The following is a 21,764-nucleotide window of genomic DNA, read 5'->3' on the forward strand; positions in this document are numbered from 1 at the left end:
TATTCACACTCGAGTATAGAACTCTAAAGATAATATCCTCTCCCTCTTCTCATCCCAATTTGAAGATCTGACTTCATTGTATTCTGGTGTCCAGTGCTATTCTTGAGAAGTCTTATGCCATTGTTATTCCCGGTCCTTTGCATAGCATCCAGTTTTTGGTCTCTGGAAGCTTTTAAAAATCAACTTTGTCTCCTGGGTAGTCTGAAATCGCATGCTCATCTGCCCTGTTGCCTTGTCCTAATTAATTGTGCTGGGCCCCTGGTGGGTCCTTGTCAGTCACAAACTCAGTGACTTGAATCCTGAGGAATTTGAATTATTTGTTGGTTAATTTCCTCCTCTCCATATTCTCTGGGTCTATCATTCAGGTATTCCTAAGTAATTAGATATTTGACCTCTTATACTAAACCTTTATCGTTTTTCCTATTTTCCATTTTTTTGTTTTGCTTTTTAGATTTCCTCAGTTCTATTTTCCAGCCCTTCTGTTAACTTTATATTGGCCAATAATGTTTTCTAATTGTTCCTTTTTGTTACGGCTTCCTTGGTTTATGGCAACAAGATCTCATCTTTAAGTTACTATGATTTAAGTTTCCCCTAGATCCTTTCTGGTTTTTGCTATTCTTCATGTTTAGGCTTGTCTGATGGTTCTTGTTTACCCATTGATATTTGAAAGTAAGGGACTAAAAAGCTTATTGGCATTAAGGTACGGCATACTGACTGGTGAATTCCACTGTACAGTGATTAGGTGAGCCAGCCTTTTCATTGGAGGGACTCTCAAATGGCAGAATCTGGAAGTCTTTTGTTTTTCTACATGATTCTCTTGTCCTAGAGAAATATGGGGGTGAGGAGAGAGAGAAGGAGCAGAAATGCCTACCTGCTGGCATTCTGTAAGGTTAGTGACAGAGGGGAAATACAATTTCCCAATTAAATGATTTCTCTGGCTACAGCTTTCAAAGGGTTTTACAATTGCCTAGAACCTGGCTTAGGGGGTTCATTCCAGGCTGGCTCTTTAAGAGCGTAAGCTGTTCAAACCCAGGTTCAAATCTGAGGTCTACCACTTAATAGCTCTTAGACTTTGTATAAGCTACTTAACCTTTCACAGCCTGTTTACAGTGAGTGTGGTATAGGTGTAGCAAGGAGTCCCTAATCCAAGATTGTTGAGAGTTTTGAGTCAGTGTCTAGCACTGACACTGGTTTTTTTCCTCTGCTCATCTCTTTAGGCTGGTCATGCTCTAATGATCTTTTAAAGTCCAGGTGTTTTTCATCTCTTACCTTTTCTTATCACCTAGCTTGGCCTTTAAGATGATTAACTATATAAACCGTTTCTTGAGGGGTGCCTGGGTGGCTCAGTCAGTTGAGTGTCTGCCTTCGGCTCGGGTCATGATCCCAGGGTCCTGGGATCGAGCCCCGCATCCGGCTCCCCGCTCAGCGGGAGGCCTGCTTCTCCCTCTCCCCCTGCTTGTGTTCCCTCTCTGCTTGTGTCTGTCAAATAAAATCTTTAAAAAAATAAAAAATAAGCAAGCCCTTTCTCGAAGGTTTCTTTTGATACTGGTTTGCCTTTTGCTACTTCTATAGCCAAAACTACATTCTAGGCACATTTTGTTCACTTAAAATGGTTTTTATTTAGCCCCCTTTAATCTCTTGTCATTCTCTTTCTAATCCAAGCAAAGCACAGATTATTTCTAGGTACAGATTTCAAGTGACTTTGGCTTTTGATCTGTGATGGACTTTATTTTTCCTTCTAGTTCTGTCCAAGCTTTGTACACAAGAACATTTACCTCAGTGCCTAGCTTATACCAGTCTCAAGGAAGCAGCCCCAAGGCCAGAGGAGCAGACTAGGTCTTTTGGCACAGGTGAAAGCAGTATGTAACAATATGTTGTTACACAAGATCTGTGCCTTGTAGTAAATCTTTCTGTCCCCAACATGAACACACCCAGGTACGGTCATAAAAATAAGCCACATTTCCATTATTTCCATTTCTAATAAAGACCAAGTGCATTGAGCCAGCATCTGCTTTAAATTCTTAACAAAGGTGAAGACACTGGGCTATCATGTAAGGATGCCCTTCCCCACTACTCATTATGCTTGAATGGCACACCCCTCTCCTTTCCACTAAAGTACACTCCTACAATACAAACCCTGCCCTTCTCATTTAACAGGAATCCATTTTTTTTTCTTGTAATCTCTACACGCAATGTGGGGCTCAAATTCACAAACCCAAGATCGAGAGAGCTCCATGCTCTTCCAAATGAGCCAGCCAGGTGCCCCAGGAATCCATTTATTATGCCAAGGCTTTGAAGCATCTCTATACCTCCACAAGAAATGACAGATTGCCCCCTTTCTTTATGATGAGACCTCAACACATGAAATACTGTCTCCACAGGAATGAGTTGTCACCTTTAAAACTTTCCATTACCTTTGTAGTAATGTAATTGTCTTTAGCAAAGAGAAACAGAATACTACAGGTGGAATAATGTTTTACACACTTGTGCCAAACCCTACCCCTCATCTATTGGCTTTCATTTCTCTTCTACATCATGGAAAGGCTAACACAATTAACTTTAAAGAAATTTTTATTACACAAAGGTTGTCACATAATTGGATATTTCTCTACTTTGTACACAATTATTCTTACTCTCCACAGAAAGGCTGCTTACTTTTCATCTGGTGATGGCAAACACTAAAATCCTGACTTTAACAGAATAGTAGTAAAAATGCCTCAGTGATTTAAGTTGAAAGCAGTACGTTGGTACATGGCTCTTGCACTCAGTTATCAGGAATGTACAAATGTCTTTTTATTCAAAAATACAAAATAAATTATCTGTAGGCATGGACAATGACAGCAGTAACCCATTATATGTTGTCAACTGAAACCAGTAACTGATGGTTATAGTGATTTTCTTAAACATCAGCCAGCCTTTTCTTCAGTCATTTCCTTGAACTGACTTCTCTGAAGTTACGGTTGAGGAGCACAGCCTTGAGCTTCCTCTCACAGTTCATTAATAATGGTAAAGCACTATTCTAGGAATCAGAACATGCCGCCTCCCATGCCACCTCCCATACCACCCATTCCACCCATTGCTGGGTCCTTCTCTTCTTTAGGAATTTCAGTGACTACAACTTCTGCGGTAGTTAACAGAGAGGCCACTCCAGCAGCATCCAATAAAGCAGTTCTTACAACCTGAGAAAAAAGTTTGATAAAATATTACTTTTCTTAAAAAATTAACAAGACTTAAAAAGAGTTCTTGAATTTTTAGAAAATGGTCAACTATTTACCTTAGTTGGATCAATGATTCCTTTTTCCACCATATTCACAAAATCTCCCAGCATAGCATCATAACCAACTTCTGAGGAACTCTGCATAATTTTCTCAACTATCAATGATCCTTCAACACCTGCATTCTTAGCAATGGTGATTGCAGGAATTTTGAGTGTTCTCTTAATAATTTCTATACCTAAAGATAACAAATTTTAGCAAATTTAGTTTCATTCTTTATAAAAATTACAACACAATTCTATCTGTGAGACTATTGATAGAGGAAAACCCCAACTGGGGAATTCCACAGGTCAAATCATTCCCCCTCAAAGACATGATTACATCTTTCATCTATTCTCTGATTATCAGTGCTATTCTATCTTTGTTATTCTGGAAATTGCTTTGTGATGTATTGTTCTATTTGACGGGCAGCAACAATATTCTAACAGACTAAAATCAGGCTGCAAATCAACTCATTTGTCAGGCAATTTTACCAATTTTTTGATCTTCGTTAGCTGGAGTTATTGAGTCCAGGGCTGGAATGCATCGGAGCAGGGCACAGCCCCCTCCCAGAACAATGCCTTCTTCAACAGCAGCGCGCGTGGCATTGAGGGCATCTGTAACTCGGTCTTTCTTTTCATTCACTTCAACATCACTTGTCCCACCAACCTAAAGATTCAAAGAGTTCCAGTTAGTATGGGCTTCTCCCATTCACGATGCTGACTGGCAAGAGTCACTAAAAAGCACTGGGTTTACTTTAAAAAAAAAAAATGTAGACAAAGTTGCCTACTTGTTAAAAGTGACTGCATGATTAAACAGCTAATGGGGGCGCCTGGGTGGCTCAGTTGGTTAAGTGACTGCCTTTGGCTTGGGTCATGATCCTGAAATTCCGGGATCATGTCTTGCATCGGGCTTCCCGCTCAGCGGGGAGTCTGCTTCTCCCTCTGGCCCTCCCCCCCTCCTGCACTCTCTCTCAAATAAATAAATAAAACCTTAAAAAACAAAAACAAAAACAAAAACAGCTAATACAGTGAGTGCAGGGTCCCACATCAGTCCAATACCAAAGTGCTTATTAACAAAACACTTTTTCCACAGAACACTCCCCAAGTTCAATACTGGTTTTAAGGAAGGAGAGTATTCCAGCAAAAAAATTTTATATAATATATATATATATATCCATTTCCCAAAACATTTTGGTTACACAGCACTGTTAGGGAATACCACAGAAACAAAATCGTTCTTGGGATCAGAACTCAAGAAGCTCATTCACAACAATGAATTTTACCTTCAACACAGCTACTCCATCTGAGAGTTTTGCCAGACGTTCATTCAGCTTTTCCTTTTCGTATTCACTAGTTGTGATATCTAACTGCTCAATGATTTCTTGAATACGTTTTTCAATTTGAGCCTTGTCACCTTTTCCTTTTAAGAGCATGGCATCATCTTTGGTCACAATGACCTCTCCAACTTTTCCTAAATCGTGAGGCTGAACATCTTCAAGATTTAGAGTCAATCCTTCTTCCCCAAACACCTACACAAAAACATTTAAAAATGAACGAGTTGCAGGGTTTTCATTATACCAGGTTTATCAATAATACCATCATGCAGGTGTTTTGATGAGAGAAACATCTTGTAATACTGTATTTCTTTGAAATGTGAGATTTCAAGACAACTGCTAGTCCAGGTAAGACTCGATCAAGTTTTTCACTAAATTTTCCACTTCACTTAATCCTCAGTATTCATTAGCTTTATTTGAGAAAAGTATAAACTCAACTTCTCCAAGGTCACTTTTGGTGGAACCGGGACTAGGCCTTATACTTAAACTCTTAAGTTCTATGTCTTTTCTACTGTATTCCTGAAAACAGATTGGTCAAATAATCCTATTCTGGGGCTAGACTCATGGCAAGTTAGAGAAGGGACCTTAGCACTATTTAATCAAAGCTTCACCTCTCAGACACCTAACAGAAACACAGAGTAAGTAAACAGTTGAGACAGTAATATCTGACATAACTGACAATAAAATCTACCTATAAATTTTAGGCCCGGGAAGTATAAAAGATTCAGTAAACCAACATCACATATATTTTACTTACCGCACCACCAGTAGCAATAGCCATGTCTTTAAGCTGGTTCTTTCTATTGTCACCAAAACCTGGAGCTTTGACTGCCACAACCTGAAGACCAACTTTTAGCCTGTTAAGAATAGTTATTAATAAGAATGAGATTTAAATCTAATAAAAATGCTTGTCTAGTTCTTAAGTACTAAGATTACTTAGGAAACCATTTTTTTTTTTTAAAGATTTTATTTATTTGTGAGTGAGAGAGAGCATGAAGGGGGAGACAAAGAGGGAGAGGGAGAAGCAGACTCCCGGCTAAGCAGGGAGCCCAATGTGGGGCTCAATCCCAGGACCCCGGGACTATGACGTGAGCCAAAAGCAGACATATAACTGACTGAGCCACCCAGGTGCCCCTGGAAACCTCACTTTTTAGAATTTTTTGCTTCCTAACAACTTTTGGTCAAACAAGGCAAGACAAAAGCAACTTCCCATTCATCCATATTTGCCAATATCCAATTACCTTCTTCACAAACCGTTGACCTTACTTTCCAGTTAAACTGAACCCAGGAACATAAATGTTAAATGTAAGCAAAAAACTTTTAAGTTAAATACAGTGATAACCATTTTATAGACTGTGAAAATCAGAACAATTACTAATTATTAAATTTGGGGGCTCTAATAAGCATTTACCCCTATCCTATGGGTTCTAGTTAGTATTAGATCAAGTTACTACTGAAGTTTGAGCAAGCAATGTTCTTAATTTAGTTCCTTTATAAATGTAAGAAGCTGATAATAACATTAAGGTCACATGCAATTTTATTAGATAATGAATACCTAGAATATATAAAGACATGTCCACTCAAGACTAGATTATGAAAGAGAAGGAGGGGGCACCTGGGTGGCTCAGTCAGTTAAGTGTTTGCCTTCAGTTCAGGTCATGATCCCAGGGTCCTGGGATCAAGCCCCGCATCAGGCTCCCTGCTCAGCAGGGAACCTGCTTTTCCCTCTCCTCCCTTCTCGTTCTCTCTCTCTCAAATAAAGTCTTTAAAAAAAAAAAGTACTTTTTTTTAAGATTTTATTTATTTGACAGAGAGAGAGGCACAGTGAGAGAGGGAACACAAGCAGGTGGAGAGGGAGAAGCAGGCTTCCCGCAGAGCAGGGAGCTCAATGTGGGGCTCGATCCCAGGACCCCGGGATCATGACCTGAGCCGTAGGCAGATGCTTAACAACTGAGCCACCCAGCCGCCCCAAGGAGTATTTAAAATTCAAGACAAAGTGGGTCTATTTTATTAAAAAGTCAAATAAAAATCAGAGGGATAAACTCTGATAGTATGCCAAATAAATCAGCCATCCAATGTTACAGATACCAGTAAATTGGCTCAATGAACTCTGTTGGTCTGTAGGTCTACGTTTGTTTTTTATTTTGGCTTCAAATCCCACTATCTCATAAGGTTTTTCATAAACCAAAAAGCAAATCCAAGCTAACAAACATTCCAGGATACATCAACTCACTCGGAGCTTTTGTGTCAAGGTATGCACAATCTCTCATACACACCTATTTCATTTGTGCATTTCCATTATAATGAAATTGGAAAGTATTACTTTTTTTTTAAGTAAGTATTTTATTTATTTGAAAGAGAGAACACAACCAGGGGGAGAGGCAGTGGGAGAGGGAGCAGGAGACTCCGCACTGAGCAGGGAGCCCAACATGGGGCTCGATCCCAGGACTCTGGGATCATGACCTGAACTAAAGGCAGACACATCTGAGCCACCTCAATTCTAAGAGCAGAAAGAATATGTACTTTAATAATGCCCTAGTATTCTTATTTTTAAGTCTTTTTTTTAAATTTAAGTAATCTCCATACTCCACTGGGACTCGAACTCAACCTGAGATCAAGAGTCACATGCTCTTCTGACTGAGCCAACTAGACACCCCAATAATGCCCTAAAATTCTGTTTATAGCATTAACTACCTGTCTTAAAGTCAAAAGTAATACATTATAGATTAAGAAAGTGAATAAATCTCAATTTATCTTAGACTGAGTGTCAATTTCTCTACTTCAGACCATTAATTAAAAATTTTCTTAAATAGGGTGCCTGGGTGGTTCAGTCGTTAAGCGTCTGCCTTCGGCTCAGGTCATGATCCCGGGGTCCTGGGATCGAGCCTTGCATCAGGCTCCCTGCTCGGCGGGGAGCTTGCTTCTCCCTCTCGCTGTCTCTGTCAAATAAGTAAAAAATCTTTAAAAAAAATTTTTTTTCTTTAAATAGATTATATAACATACTGACAAATACACTTTGATCTAGAATTGAAAAAAACAGGGGTGCCTGGGTGGCTCAGTCGGTTAAGCATCTGCCTTCAGCTCAGGTCATGCTCCAAAGGTCCTGGAATCGAGTCCCGCATTGGGCTCCTTGCTCAGCAGGGAGCCTGCTTCTTCCTCTGCCTGCTTTCCCCCCGTTTGTGTGTGCTCTCTGACAAAATCTTAAAATAAAATAAAATTAAAAAATAAGATAGAGAAAATATTTTAATTTACTTCTTCCCATGCAAAATTAATCGTGAGAATCTTTCTCCAGAAAAAAGTCATTTCTTCAAAACTGTAAACATTTATAATAAAAAATAGACACCACATACAAAATTAGGCTATCTTATGAAAAAGTCACACAAAATATTAAGGACTTTCAAAAAGAACCCATTCAAAAAGAAAGAACCATTATAACCGGACCAAGAGTTCCTAAAGCACACCTACATTACACACAAGGCTAGATACTAACACAAGTGGTTCGATGTGGGGGTACATAACGGAGATTTCAAACATCAAAATAAAAAATTGCTTTTCATTTGGAAATGTAAACCAAATACCATGGCCCATTACCTATTCAAAACAAGTGTACTCAGAGCTTCTCCATCAACATCTTCAGCAATTATGACCAACGGCTTACGGTGAGCATTGGCAATTTCAAGAGCGGGTACAATGGACTGGACACTAGAAATTTTCTTTTCACTCAGTAGAACATAGGCATCTTGGAATTCACATTTCTGACCTGCAAAAACAAGGAACATTTCAAAACTTAAAAAACTAACAATATTCTGAAAACAGCTGCAATTTATTTAAATGAAAAAGCTATAAACCATAGTTTGAGTACATTTCAAGTGACTAAGGAGTTCATGTTTTTCATTTCTCATTTACATAACTTTTGGAATATATAAATTTCTTTTCTTAGAGATATGACCTGATAAATGCTTATAATCTGACACATGGCAAGCTGTATTTTTTTTTAATTTCACTGACTTACCTTTTGATGTATTAATAAAGTATGGAGAAATATAACCTCGATCAAACTTCATGCCTTCAATAATTTCTAATTCATCATTTAGTGTTTTTCCATCCTATAAAAAAATTAGTTGTATGAATTTCATTAAAGAAACAAAAAATTATAACGATAGACCAGACTGAGAGACCCCACTGATCACGAGGGATCCAAGCCTGTAAGTATGCAAATGCCCTAGGGCATCCAACGCCCCATTCTGCAAAAATTTCAAAAATGTGTATTTGAATTTTTACATCTAGAAGACAGTATCATTTAAGTTAGAACGGATTCATTCCTGACAGCAAAGGCTAAAAATTCACACAAAACGTTGTAATTACTCTAGTGTACATAAATGCTAACGTTATCCATAAAGGATTTAAATATACAAAACATACAGTTTAAATTTTTGTATTTAAAAACTGTTTTGATCATCAGACAACTCATTCCAAGCTATCATGAAAAACACTTGCCTTTACTGTGATGACACCCTTTCTTCCAACCTTTTTCATTGCATCGGAAATGATGTTGCCAATTTCTTTGTCTCCATTTGCAGAAATCGTAGCAACCTACAACAATCAAGTCACTCTTCCAAGTTAAAAAGATAAGGCCTATGGCCCCAATCAGCTCCCCTCCGTTTCCTAGTAACTTCCAAAGTGATACATGGGGGCAGGGGGTGGGGTGGGGGGTGTGGGGGGAGGAGAGTATGGACAACGATGATGTGGTCTAATAGTTCTAACCAAGTGTTGGTTCTGTTTTCAGTTATTTTTAAATTCATCATTTGGCTACGTTGTTATTAAAAGATATGAAATAAACACAACTATTCTTAAAAAGGGAGGCTTCCCCACCCCGAAAAAGTGGCAATATTCTAACATGACAAAAAATTATGCACCTTTTGACAAATGGCTGAAGAACATTTTCCAAAACAAACAAATGAGTTTTAGAGCCAGGTAGAACTAAAGTGACAGCCCACTAAGACTCTAGTTATGGTCACTGCATTATTTTTAAATGTTTTGTAGCAGTAAGAAGAAACATGTTCAATGTTAGTGACTGGTTGGTATCATTATTCTGACACAGGTATGTGATTATGAAATAAAATCACGTTTATCATAAAATATGAAAAATTCTTACCTGAGCAATTTCTTCAGGGGTTGTCACGGGTTTAGACTGCTTCTTAAGTTCAGCAATTACAGCATCAACAGCTAACATCACACCTGATTCAAGAATAAACGCCATCACAATGCTTATTCTCTCATGGTTCCTTGTCAAGTAAAAATTTCAATTCATGTTAAATGTTTTTATGTGTTAATAAACCTATACTATGCTTCTGTGCCAGCACTTTTCTTAATCTCATGGAGTTGAATGGCATGCACTGAAACAGGAACTTTAATAAATGAAGACTCACAGAACAAAATTATTTTGAAAACTGGACTAAGGAAAAAAAAAGTGTCTAATTTCAAGAATCTCACCATTCAACTCATTCTGTATAAGCTATTCCCAATCCAATCATGTTGCATGTTTCCAACAGGGTGAGCCAATACCTCTCTCAATTGAATGACACGGTTATGCCCCTACAGGTTTTAATTATCTGAAATTTCCTCATTTAATATGTAATTATAAGCGAAATATTTGTTCTAACAGTCAACAGCATCACAACATTGGATTTAGGATCACCCAATTTTGTTCAATCAGGATAGTGCTGGCTCTTCCCTTATTTTGAGAAATGTTAACTTCAAGAAAAAAATCCAAAGAAAGGCATGTAGTAACAATCATTTCTTTGGAGAAGTAATCTTAATAACCTCAGTTAATACTTGTCCATGATTTACACTCGGACTGCTTTTTTTTTTCCGAGAGAAAGAAAAAAGAGCAGGGGGGAGGGGCAGGCGGGGAGGGAGAGAGAATCTCAAGCAGGCTCCATGCCCAGCACAGAGCCTGATGTGGGGCTTGCCCTGAGATCATGACTTGAGCGGAAATCAAGAGTCGGACGCTTAACCGACTAAGCCACCCAGGTGCCCCTCAAACTGCTTTTTTAATGTAACACTCATCTGGACCTCAAACACGGAAATAGGTGGAATGCTGCTACATCAGTGTGCTGGGATGCCAATTCTGACAAAACTTGTTAATAGCATCCCCCTTTACTCTCAAGTCTCCTAATATGGACAATAATATACCCTAGAGATAAGTAGCAATTACATTTTCAAGATAGAAAAACCAAGTTTGAGTACATAGCTAAAAAAAAAAATGGCAGTGACAGGACTTAAGTCTCTATCACTATGGAGCTCATGCTGAGGAGCAGATCTTTAAATTGTGGCCTAGTTCCCCAAAGCAAGCAATAATAAACAAAATAAAGACCACTAATGTACTATGTGCTCTTAAGAGGTAAGAACAAACAAAACCCCCTGCTTTTCTATATATATATATTAAAAAAATTTGATATCCTGAGTGACTTAGTTTAGCCCTACTTTGTAATATAGCAAAACTGTATAATCTCTCCCTGTGCTAATCCCCAAAAGTTTACTATTTTCAAGGTACACAGTACATGCTGTATCTTCCAATAAATTTCCCTTATGTGCTGGGGTGGGGGTTGGGGGCTCAAAACACAGAGGAGAGAAGACAAGGAATGTCTCAGTTATATTTCCCTCCTTAACACCTAGCATAGTACACACTACATAAGCCAGGCATCCAATCACTATCTGCTGAAGGAAAACTCAGGTTTTTTTGAGAGAGAGGAGAAACAAGAATCAACTTTTTAAGACACTTCAAAACACTGTGGTGACAATGAAGAGACTTTCCTACCTCTTCTGATTTCCACAGGATTAGCACCTTTGCTAATCTTCTCGAAGCCCTCCTTGGCAATAGAGCGTGCCAAGACAGTAGCAGTCGTGGTGCCATCCCCAGCCTCTTCATTTGTGTTATTGGCGACATCTTGAACAAGTTTAGCGCCAATATTTTTATATTTATCTTTTAAGTCAATTGACTTTGCTACAGTCACACCATCTTTTGTTACTTTGGGACTTCCCCAACTCTGTTCAATAATCACTGTTCTTCCCTATAATTACAGAAAAAAAAAAGTGACAGAACATAAGTGCTATTTAGCTTAAAACACAATGAGCAGTTTTGAATAATAGGATATAATCACTTGAAAGTCCCAACACAAATTGTCACTTTTATTAGATCTGCAGCATGAATCTCAAAGGCAAGTTCATCAGTGTTCTTAAGCTTATAGACAAAATGACCTCTTCTGCCAAGTGCTTAACTTTGCAAGAGATTTTATGATAGATAAAAATCCTAGAGACTACAAGATGTCCTCTCATTAAAAACACAAAACAAAAAAACCCCAAAACCCCCCACAAAATAAACCAATCTCGTAAATCATAATAAAATTCCAGAATATTCTTCACATAGTTTATAGTTAAGTTTTGTCTGGTGCCTGCTATCTTTGAAAGTGATGTGAAAACTTACTTTTAAACTGGCTTTAAAATTTAACTACTAAAATACTAACAGCAAGGCAAGTACAAGTCACTCTTCCAGGGAGGGCTGCTTCAGTGTTAAATCTCAATCATGGTGCAAACAGTATTGGCAGCTTCTGGATTTGAACCAAAGCTGCTACTTGTGAGGCATACCATATTTTATACAGTCTATATCAATACTTTGATACTGGAACTGTCAGCCTGAAATTAAGCATCACTACACTTGTGCATCACCTTCAAAGGTCTTCTCAAATTATTTGTTACCCCTCACTCACCACCTCTTCACATTGAATGAGACTTAAAATTTTAAATGTGCTTTGGAACAGAATGGACAACATAAAAACATTAAGTAAAACTAGCACCTACAAGCACATACTTTAAGTACTACATACTAAATTACATACTTCCATCAATGGTACGAACTACTGGGAAAAAATCTAAAACTTAGGCAAACAAGAATAAGTCTACCTTCCATTAATTCTACCTTCCGTTTGCGAATCCACTTTGATCTGTGAGTTACCACTCCGTTACATCATACATTATAGGAAAGAAAGTTCCGCAAATTTTAAAGAAACAGTTTAAGTTTTAAGACCATTGTATCTAAGTAAAAGAAAAAAAAATTAAGCAGTAACTGGGAACTCTTATGGGTATATTGGAGTTTCTCAACAATGGATACTTAAGTACTTACTGTTCAGTATGACTATCTGATATCATTAAAATACTATTTAACTCACAATATTATAAATTACAACAAAATAAAAACACTGATACCTTTGGCCCCATAGTAACGGCTACAGCATCGGCTAAAAGGTCTACACCTTGAAGCATTAAGGCTCGGGCATCCGCACCAAATTTCACGTCTTTGGCATAGGCCCGAGTGAGATGAGGAGCCAGTGCTCTGGATACTGGCCTAATTTGGCGAAGGACTGCGGGTAATCGAAGCATTTCTGTGGAGGGGGGGAATCATATTAGCAGTACATCAATACTAGCAGTACCCCTGTGTATTACAGCAAACATGACATCTATACACAATAGAACAAAAAATGTTAAATGTAAGTTGGACTGACCTCTGCCAGTCACTACACCCAGGCCACGGAAACATATGTTCAGAACACCAGCTACCTGCGTTAAGTCCCCACGTGAGGCCGTCCCCGCGCCTAACCTAGAGCACTAGCACAAAGCACACACCATCTCCTTCTCCAAGGCCACCTACCCCAGCCGCTAGAAACGAGTTAATCTTTCACCGCTAAAATATCCTTGAGAGCAAATCCATTCTAAATGTCCTCCTGAAAAACCAAGTCTGCAGGAAAGGAGTGGGCTATAAACTAGAGCAACCAAGGCAGAAAAAACATTCCTGACGGTGCAAAAATCCGCTTAGCAAGATGTGTCTTCATGTATCCACTCGGGGCTACTGTATCAGAGCAGCCCGCAAGGCCGCGAGGCTGGGGGCTCTGGCCCGGCCCCACGTGTCTTTGCATTAGGACGCCCTCAGCAAGGTCAAGGGTGGAGAGCGGTCCAGGGGGCCAAAGGCGGCTGCGACCACCCTGCCCGGCACTCTGCAGTCGACCAAGACAGGGTTGCAACGCAAAGCCCACGCGAATACACTCCCCCGATTCCACACGAACTCCCGGACAAGCCCTCCCTCCTGCGCCCTGCCCAGGCGAACAATCCACGGCGCACGTGATGGGCACCGACATGGACCCGTGAGGCCTGGCCCGCTGGCCCAGGCCTGCGGCGCCGTAGAAAAGCCCTGGTTCTCGCCTGCTGACCCAACCAGGCAACACCACAGGGAGTGGGGAAAGAGCCGGCCTAGTGATCCCGGGCGCCTGGAGGTGGCGGCGCGGGGCGGCCGTGTACCTGCGGGGCAGCGGCAGAGCGTGCGGACCGTGAGGCAGGCCGTCGGAGGCGAGTGAGGGACAGAGTGCACGGCGCACACGGCAAAGAGCCCGTGTCCCCTCCCTCCGCCGCTTTCCCCCCGCCCCGCAGCTCCGCGTGCGCGGGCGGCTCCCACCCCTTCCCGTCCGCCGGGCCCGGCAATCGGCACGCTCCATGCGCCAGCTCCGCCCCTCCCTACCCGAGCAGTGCCAGGCCAGCGGGCTCAGCCCTCTCCGGGAGGGCTTAGGCTAGTTCCCGGGCTGCACTCGGTTCCAGAACTTTCCGGGAAGCGCTGCGCTCTCTGTGGGTTAAGGTTCAAAGCGCGTCATTTCCGGGAGAGGAACGAAGCTAGTACTTTCACCTCGGCTGGAGGCCTAGAAAAGCCTAGAAAGAATTCCTCTTTTCTTCCGCCTCCCCGTACTCGCGTCAGTGGCCGACGCACAGACCTCGGGACGAATCGCAGCGCGCGCTAGTGCGGCCACCCTCTTTTGCGGGGAGGAGCGGGGGGGGGTAGGAGTGAGCGCGCCTGCGCGCTGGGAGGCCTTTTCCCACGTTCACGTGGCCGAAGGGTCGTACTGCGGGTCTTCTTGCAGAAGCGGCAGCTCCAGAGCAGAGTACCAACTGCGGCGGTCGGCGTCATGGTGAGTCCCGCATGGGCTGGAGGCCGGAGAGCCCGGCTCTGCTTGAAGCGCATGGGCAGCCGGACGCTTCTCTTTGGGCCTACCTGGAGGGTAGGGGCCATTGAGTGATCTGCGCCTGCAACAACCCTGGAGAGGCCGGGGCTCTCCGCCAAGGGCTCTGCACGCGTGTGCCCCGCACGCCTGTGGACCTGGGGGCTGGAACCCCGACGCACGCGCCGCGGCGGACCCGAGTCTCCTGTGAGGCCTTTGTGGGTGGTAATATCTTGAAAAGCTTGGCTCCAGGCGCAGGGGTTCACTGTTTTTGCTGAAATTTTCCAGAGAAATCTGAGGAAGGAAAATATTTGACCTTGAAATAAACTAAGGTTGCCCTTAAAGCTCGTCTGATTGCTGACCAGAGGAGCCAACAACGACCCCTAACATAATACGGAATGGGAAATTAAACTCAGAACGTAGAGCAAAACATTCAAGTGGTTTTCTTGAACGAATAATCTTTTTTTTTGGCGTTGAATTTGAAAGCCACACGTGCTTTTTGATGTGTAACGCTTTTAAGGTAATCACATAACTGTTTTTGTTTCAAATTTAACATTTCTCTTTTTACAGGCAGGGCAGGCGTTTAGAAAGTTTCTTCCCCTCTTTGACCGAGTTTTAGTTGAAAGGAGCGCAGCTGAAACTGTAACCAAAGGAGGTATTATGCTTCCAGAAAAATCTCAAGGAAAAGTGTTGCAAGCAACAGTAGTAGCTGTTGGATCGGGCTCTAAAGGAAAGGTAAATGGGGCTAAGGTGGAACTATTTTTATGTGAAGTGGAGGAGGAAAAAGTTCTTGGTGATTATTAAAAGTGGTCTGTTAAATAGCTTTGTGTTATCTTCAGGATCATTCCCTAATTCAGTCACGTCTAATCTGCTTCTTCAACGAAAATGACTGTAGAATGAAGTTGCTTATTTTGTGTGATGGAGAGTTCCAGAGTATTAAAATCAGTAACCATTTGGTAGTCTAGTATGACCAGCGTTTTCTTCAAATTCTAATTTTTTGAAAAAACAAAAAATAATGCTTACAGATGATCCATGGGTGCTTTTACGAGTTGAGGGGAAATTTAAACTCTAGATTTAACCTCTAACACAGTAATTGCCCTAATCTTTTAACCATTTTTGGCCTTAGTTGGTATACTACTGAAAGGAATAGTTTGGACCTAGCCTTAAAGGCATTCTCCAATTGATTAGACTTCAGATTTGAAAGTCAGCCAGAATACATAATAAATGCCTTTGGAGTCAGATACAGTGATTGCATTGTTCCAGTTGCCTGTAAGAAAGAAAGTTATAACAAGGAGGTATCTTGGAGTCAGAATAGGAAGGTTTTGGGGAGGGGGCATTATGCTGCAGTCTCTCTCCTTAAACCTGCACTTTGATTGAAAGGAAATTGAATCATGAAAGAAGTATATGTTCTAAATTCTGTAAATACCTGTTGAATGTTTGTGTATTAGAAGTTGTTAAATTTGACTACCATAATCTGGTTTTTAAAACTGATTTATTTCACGTAGTCTGGAGGTTATGTTAATATTTAACAATGAAAAAGTTAGCTTAAGTTAGCTTCACCATTTTAACTCTGAACTTTACTCTGAAATTAGGTTTTAGTTTAAGCCTCCATGTATGCATTGTTTCAAAGTAATTCTACAGTGATATTTTTGAGCGAAGAACTGTGATTATAGTGTAAATCATATCACTTGGTCACCAAATCCTTTTTTAACAGTTGATTTGAATGAGCATATTTAATTAATAGAAGGTGTAAATATTTGGTGAACTAGGTGTTTTGCTGATAAATATCCTTATTTTTTTTTAAGGGTGGAGAGATTCAACCAGTTAGTGTGAAAGTTGGAGATAAAGTTCTTCTCCCAGAATATGGAGGCACCAAAGTAGTTCTAGATGACAAGGTGTGTAAACTTATTTCTTAAAAGTTAAAATATTTGTGGGGCACCTCGGTGGCCCAGTCAGTTAAGCAGCTGCCTTCGGCTCAGATGGTGATCCCAGGGTACTGGGATCGAGTCCCACACTGGGCTCCCTGCTCAGTGGGGAATCTGCTTCTCTGCCACTCCCCTGCTTGTGTTCTCTTTCTCTGTCAAATAAATAAAATCTAATAAAGTTAAATATTTATTACTAGTTTTCTTAACTAATGGCTTCTCTCTTTGCAGGATTATTTCTTATTTAGAGATGGTGACATTCTCGGAAAGTATGTGGACTGAAATCATTATTAAAATGGCATGAAGTGAAGCTGCCCATTCCAGTGAAGTGAAATCTTTCATCATGTAAATAATTTTCATGTCTCTCTTTTATAATAAACTAATGGTATCCAAACTAATGATATCCAGTGTCTCTAAAATTCAGTTTTAGTGTACTGATACAAACATTAGTAAATAAAAATGCATAAATGAGTGGTTAATCTTTATTTGGTAATTTAAGATGGTTTTAGGGTTCTCCAATTTTTTTTTTTTAAGTAACCAGAGATTTCTGGGAAAACAGGCTTTCCACTCTTCACATTGAATTTAACTTTATTACACAGATTATTGATGCTGATACAAAGCCATTGATTTACACTTACTTACATTTTTAAAAGTAGCAGTATTTTAACCTCATGTATAACAAGCTTACATTGAAGTATAGTCATTTATGGAATCTAGTGTTAAATATCTTGTTTTGTAAGTATTTAGAAAAACTTAGTGAAGTTGCCCAGTTTTTAATACTTCTACATAATTTACTTCGAAAAAAATCCATGGAAGGTTTAATAGCTACTACTGGTTGAATGCCTTTTATGTGCTGCATGCTGGTGATTACAGCTAACACCTCAGGAGCATTTTCTATCCACTGGCTACTGTTGTGGGTTCTTGGTGCATATCACTTGCCTAATCTTTCAACAACCCTCTAGGGTACAGTCATTCTCATCTTGCAAATAAGGAAGGTAAGGCACACACACACACCACACACACGTTGAGTAATAACCAAGCACAGTAGGAAGTGACAAAGGCAGATTTGGCAGTCCACCTCCAGATGCTGCTGTCTGAAACTTCGTCTGTGGCTACTTTGTCAGGTAATTCTAAGCACTCGATACACATCATTTCAATCCTTGTTGATGACCACTGCGATCAGGGATGGGTAGTACCTGAGTGGTAATTACTGGTATCTAGTTCATAATTTGTTGAATTTAACAAATAGGAAACGGAGTTAGAGCTGGACAAATAGCTTGATTTAGCTATAGCAGCTAGAGAGAGAAGGTTTGAATCCAAACAGTCCTACACCAGACTTGATTACCAACCCCTAAACTGCCTCTCAGACCAGCTATTCTTGGTCAAATTTTCTAGTTTTGGTTACCTATAAATCAGTCTGATCATGTCTTTTAGAGTGTGCCCTATATTTGTCGTATGGAATTGAAATCTAAATGAAGTAAATGGCAGGCACCTGAGTGGCTCAGTTAAGCGTCTGCCTTTGGCTCAGGTCATGATCCCAGGGTCCCAGGATTGAGCCCCAAATCAGGCTCCCTGCTCATTAAGGAGCCGGCTTCTCTCTCTGCTGCTCCCCCTGCTGTGCTCTCTCAAAATCTTAAAAAAATTGTAAATGGCATGGAGTAAGTCTCAACTTTCGGTCATGTCCTTATCAGTAAAGTGTGTGTGTACGTTAATGCTTTGGTGCCACTTGGTATACGAAGGCTTAATCTTTGTTATCCTCAGTTATGAGAATTAAAAGTTTAATTTACAGCACCCTAGTGGGTCATCAGTTTCCTATTGTCCCTGAAGGACAGCTAGATAATCTGTTTTGCTCTTTATAACCTTGTCAAGCATGGATTTCCTTTTACCAATGAGAAAACTGACTCAGTAGAGATGAGGAAACTTGAAGACTTCAAGGCTCCATGGCTGGTAAATTGTAGAGTTGGGCAACCAGTGCAGAGGCCATGTTCCCCAATTCTGTTTTTCAAACACCCAAGCAAATGAGTTTGAGATAAGGCAATAGTTTCCAAACCTTGGATCATCCAAGTATGTTTAAAATTTCAGGACTCCATTTATAATCTCAAATTAGAAGGATGGGGGAGTTCTTGTTTGTTTTGGTACCATAGAAGTAGTCCCATGATGCTTGTCTAGCAGAATTTATAAAATAATTTTAGATTGTGAGATGATACGGGAATTAATAGGGAAAAGAACTTTGGCATGAGAAATTTATGCCAAAAAAAGTGCTGAGGGTGTGGAACCACGTTTCACAACATTATGCTGTCATTTATCTTTTGGTCAACAAAAAAATAAGGTAAAATAGAATTACAACTGGAATTTTTGTGATTATACTACCATTTTTGAGCATTTGCCATGCACTGTTCTAGGCATTTAATACATAATCTTGCTTACTTACATGTAATTAAGCAACCCTGTGAGGTGGCTATTCCTTGCCTCATAGGTAAAGAATAACTTGCTCAAGGTGATACCCCTTTTAAGTCATAGCTTAGGATTGAAATCAGGTTTGTCTGACTCCAAAGTATGCTTCAAGGGGTGCGTGGGTGGCTCAGTTGGTTAAGGGTCCAACTCCTGATTTGGGCTCGGGTCATGATCTCAGGGTCATGAGTTTGGGCTCCACATGTGGCATGGAGTCTGAGATTCTCGCTCTACCAACCCCCCCACACATTGGATCTGTTTCTCAATGAATAACATCTTTTAAAAAAGTGTGCTTTAAACTACTCTACACAAAAAATTGGGGAAATTGAGAATAAAATTACTCGGAAGCTATTGTGTTTGCATGGGTATTACTGTTAACATGGTTTTCCCTACTATTATTCCAGAAAGTGTATGCTTTACAAAAACTTTTATCTAAAAAGTTGATTATAAGGTTTCAATTTTATTTTATTATAAGAACACAACATGAGGGCGCCTGGGTGGCTCAGTTGGTTAAGCGACTGCCTTCAGCTCAGGTCATGATCCTGGAGTCCCAGGATCGAGTCCCACATCAGGCTCCCTGCTCAGCAGGGAGTCTGCTTCTCCCTCTGACCCTCTTCCCTCTCGTGCTCTCTATCTCTCATTCTCTCTCTCTCAAATAAATAAATAAAATAAAAATCTTTAAAAAAAATAACATGAGATTTATCCTCTTAACAGATTTTTAAGTGTACAATACGGTATTGTTAATTATAGGCACAGTGTTGTAACAGCACATCTTTAGAACTTTTTCATCTTGCTTATCTGGAACATTATGTCTTGATTAGCAGCTCACCATCCCCCCCCCCCCGCCCCCAGTCCCTGGCACCTACATTCTACTCTGCTTCTATGAGTGACTATTTTAGATAAGTGGAATATTACAGTATTTATCCTGTGTTTGACTGTTATAATGTCCTCAAAGTTTATTCATGTCACATATTGCAGTATTGTTTAAAGCTGAATGTATATATACCATGTTTCCTTTATCCATTCTTCTGATAGATGGACATTTAGGTTGTTTCTACATCTTTAGCTCTTGTGAATAGTGCTGCAATTAACATGGAAGTGCTAATATCTTTTAGAGATTCCTGATTTCAGTTCTTTTGGATAAATATGCAGAAGTGGGATTGCTAGATAGAACTATGGTAGTTCTGGGGTGCCTGGGTGGCTCTGTTGATTAAGTGTCTGCGTTTGGCTCAGGTTGTGATCCTGGGGTCCTGGGATCCAGCCCCCCACTAAGCTCCCTGCTTAGCAGGGAGTCTGCCCCTCCCTCCCCCCCCCCCCGCTCATGTCCCATCTATCTCTCTCTCTCATAATAAAATCTTAAAACTATGGTAGTTCTATTTTTAATTTTTTTTAAGATTTTATTTTTTTTAAGAAATCTTGACACCCATCAGAGGGCTCTAACTCACAACCCCAAGAACAAGAGTTGCACACTCCACCAACTGAGCTCGCCAAGTGCCCCTCTATTTTTAATTTTTTGAGGAACCTATGTACTGTTTTCCATAGTGGCTGCACCCTTTTGCATTACCATCAACGAACATGGATCATAAGGTTTTATATATTAGAGGTACTAACTTGTCATATTTGTCCTAATTTGATGTGCAGTTTTTGTTTCTAGCTAGTCAAATCTCACTTCTAGTAGTTTTTAAAATACTGAACATTTAATTAATCCATAATTTATTTACTATATGGTCTATGTGTCTTTTTTTTAACCAATGATTAGCTTGTGTTAACTTTAACCATTTTACCCACCACCACTACCCCACCTTGAAATTTGAGGTATCACCTTTATTGTACATTAAATTTTTAAATACGTCTACTTGTGGGTTTTATAGGCTTGTTCCATTGATTTCTCTATTTCACCACATTGTATTCAATATAAATATAAACTTTTATATTTAGGTTTGATATCTGATAAGGCAAGTCTTCACCTGCACTTACCTGGTTATGAACATTTTTAACCTTCTTGGTAAGGACTACCAGATTGCTCTCCAGAGTGATACCAAGTCATGCCTCTTCTAGCAAGTTGTTGTTTCACTGCACCCACACCAAAATGGAGTTTTGAGCTTTTGATTTATTTATGTGAAGAGTATTTACATGGTTTCCTTTACTGTTAAGCAACCTTGTAGAGAAAGCCCAAACAAATCTAAGCTATGATCCTGTGTTGCTTACATTATAGTTCTATGACATGGACAAATCACCTAACCCCTCTTAGTTTAAGAATTAACTGTAAAAGGAGGGGACTCGATGTCCCTTAACATTTTGAGTCAGGCCTGTTATTTTTTTTCCTTAAACTTTGATTTTACTTAAAAATGGGTAGGGTGCCTGGGTGGCTCAGTCGTTAAGTGTCTGCCTTCAGCTGAGGTCATGATCCCGGGGTCCTGGGATTGAGCCCCGCATCAGGGTCCCTGTTCAGCGGGAAGCCTGCTTCTCCCTCTCCCACTCCCCTGCTTGTGCTCCTTCTCTCTCTCTGTCAACTAAATAAATAATCTTAAAAAAATAAAATAAAAATGGGTAACATTCACATAGTTAAAAATTCAAAAGGATATACACTGAGGCGCCTGGGGGGCTCAGTTGGTTAAGCGTCTCTCTTCTAGTTTGGTCATGACCCCAGGGTCCTGTGATGGAGCGCAGCATCAGGCTCTCTGCTCAGCGGTGAGTCGGCTTCTCCTCGCTCTGTGATCTCTCTCACTTTCACTCTCTCTCAAATAAATAAAATCTTAAA

General features: G+C 40.2%; 2 protein-coding genes across 3 annotated transcripts in view; one reads left to right on the forward strand and one right to left on the reverse strand.

Annotated features, from left to right (window-relative positions):
- Positions 1-2,553: 2,553 nt before the first annotated feature.
- HSPD1 (heat shock protein family D (Hsp60) member 1) lies at positions 2,554-14,296 on the reverse strand. 2 transcript variants are annotated; one of them, XM_027591428.1, is made up of 12 exons: positions 14,159-14,296; positions 12,856-13,031; positions 11,411-11,663; positions 9,746-9,828; positions 9,088-9,183; positions 8,603-8,696; positions 8,182-8,350; positions 5,348-5,447; positions 4,540-4,785; positions 3,749-3,923; positions 3,275-3,453; positions 2,554-3,179 (listed from the first exon to the last, which is right to left on the reverse strand). In XM_027591428.1, exons 2-12 carry the CDS (start codon positions 13,027-13,029, stop codon positions 3,027-3,029), a joined length of 1,722 nt encoding a protein of 573 aa, XP_027447229.1. In that variant the 5' UTR covers positions 13,030-13,031; positions 14,159-14,296; the 3' UTR covers positions 2,554-3,026. The 2 variants fall into 2 exon arrangements, with proteins under 2 accessions (XP_027447229.1, XP_027447226.1); XM_027591425.1 differs by lacking the exon at positions 14,159-14,296 and adding an exon at positions 13,942-14,096.
- Positions 14,297-14,444: 148 nt separating this feature from the next.
- The window catches only part of LOC113920961 (MOB-like protein phocein), a 34,244-nt gene continuing 26,924 nt past the window's right edge, over positions 14,445-21,764 (forward strand). Inside the window, exons 1-2 of the mRNA XM_027591432.2 lie at positions 14,445-14,600; positions 15,201-15,365. Coding sequence (XP_027447233.1) covers positions 14,598-14,600; positions 15,201-15,365 — 168 coding nt within the window. The 5' untranslated portion in view covers positions 14,445-14,597. The remainder of the gene's footprint in view (positions 14,601-15,200; positions 15,366-21,764) is intronic.

Source organism: Zalophus californianus, chromosome 3 (assembly GCF_009762305.2).
Source record: "Zalophus californianus isolate mZalCal1 chromosome 3, mZalCal1.pri.v2, whole genome shotgun sequence".
In the NCBI taxonomy this organism is placed as follows: domain Eukaryota; kingdom Metazoa; phylum Chordata; class Mammalia; order Carnivora; family Otariidae; genus Zalophus; species Zalophus californianus.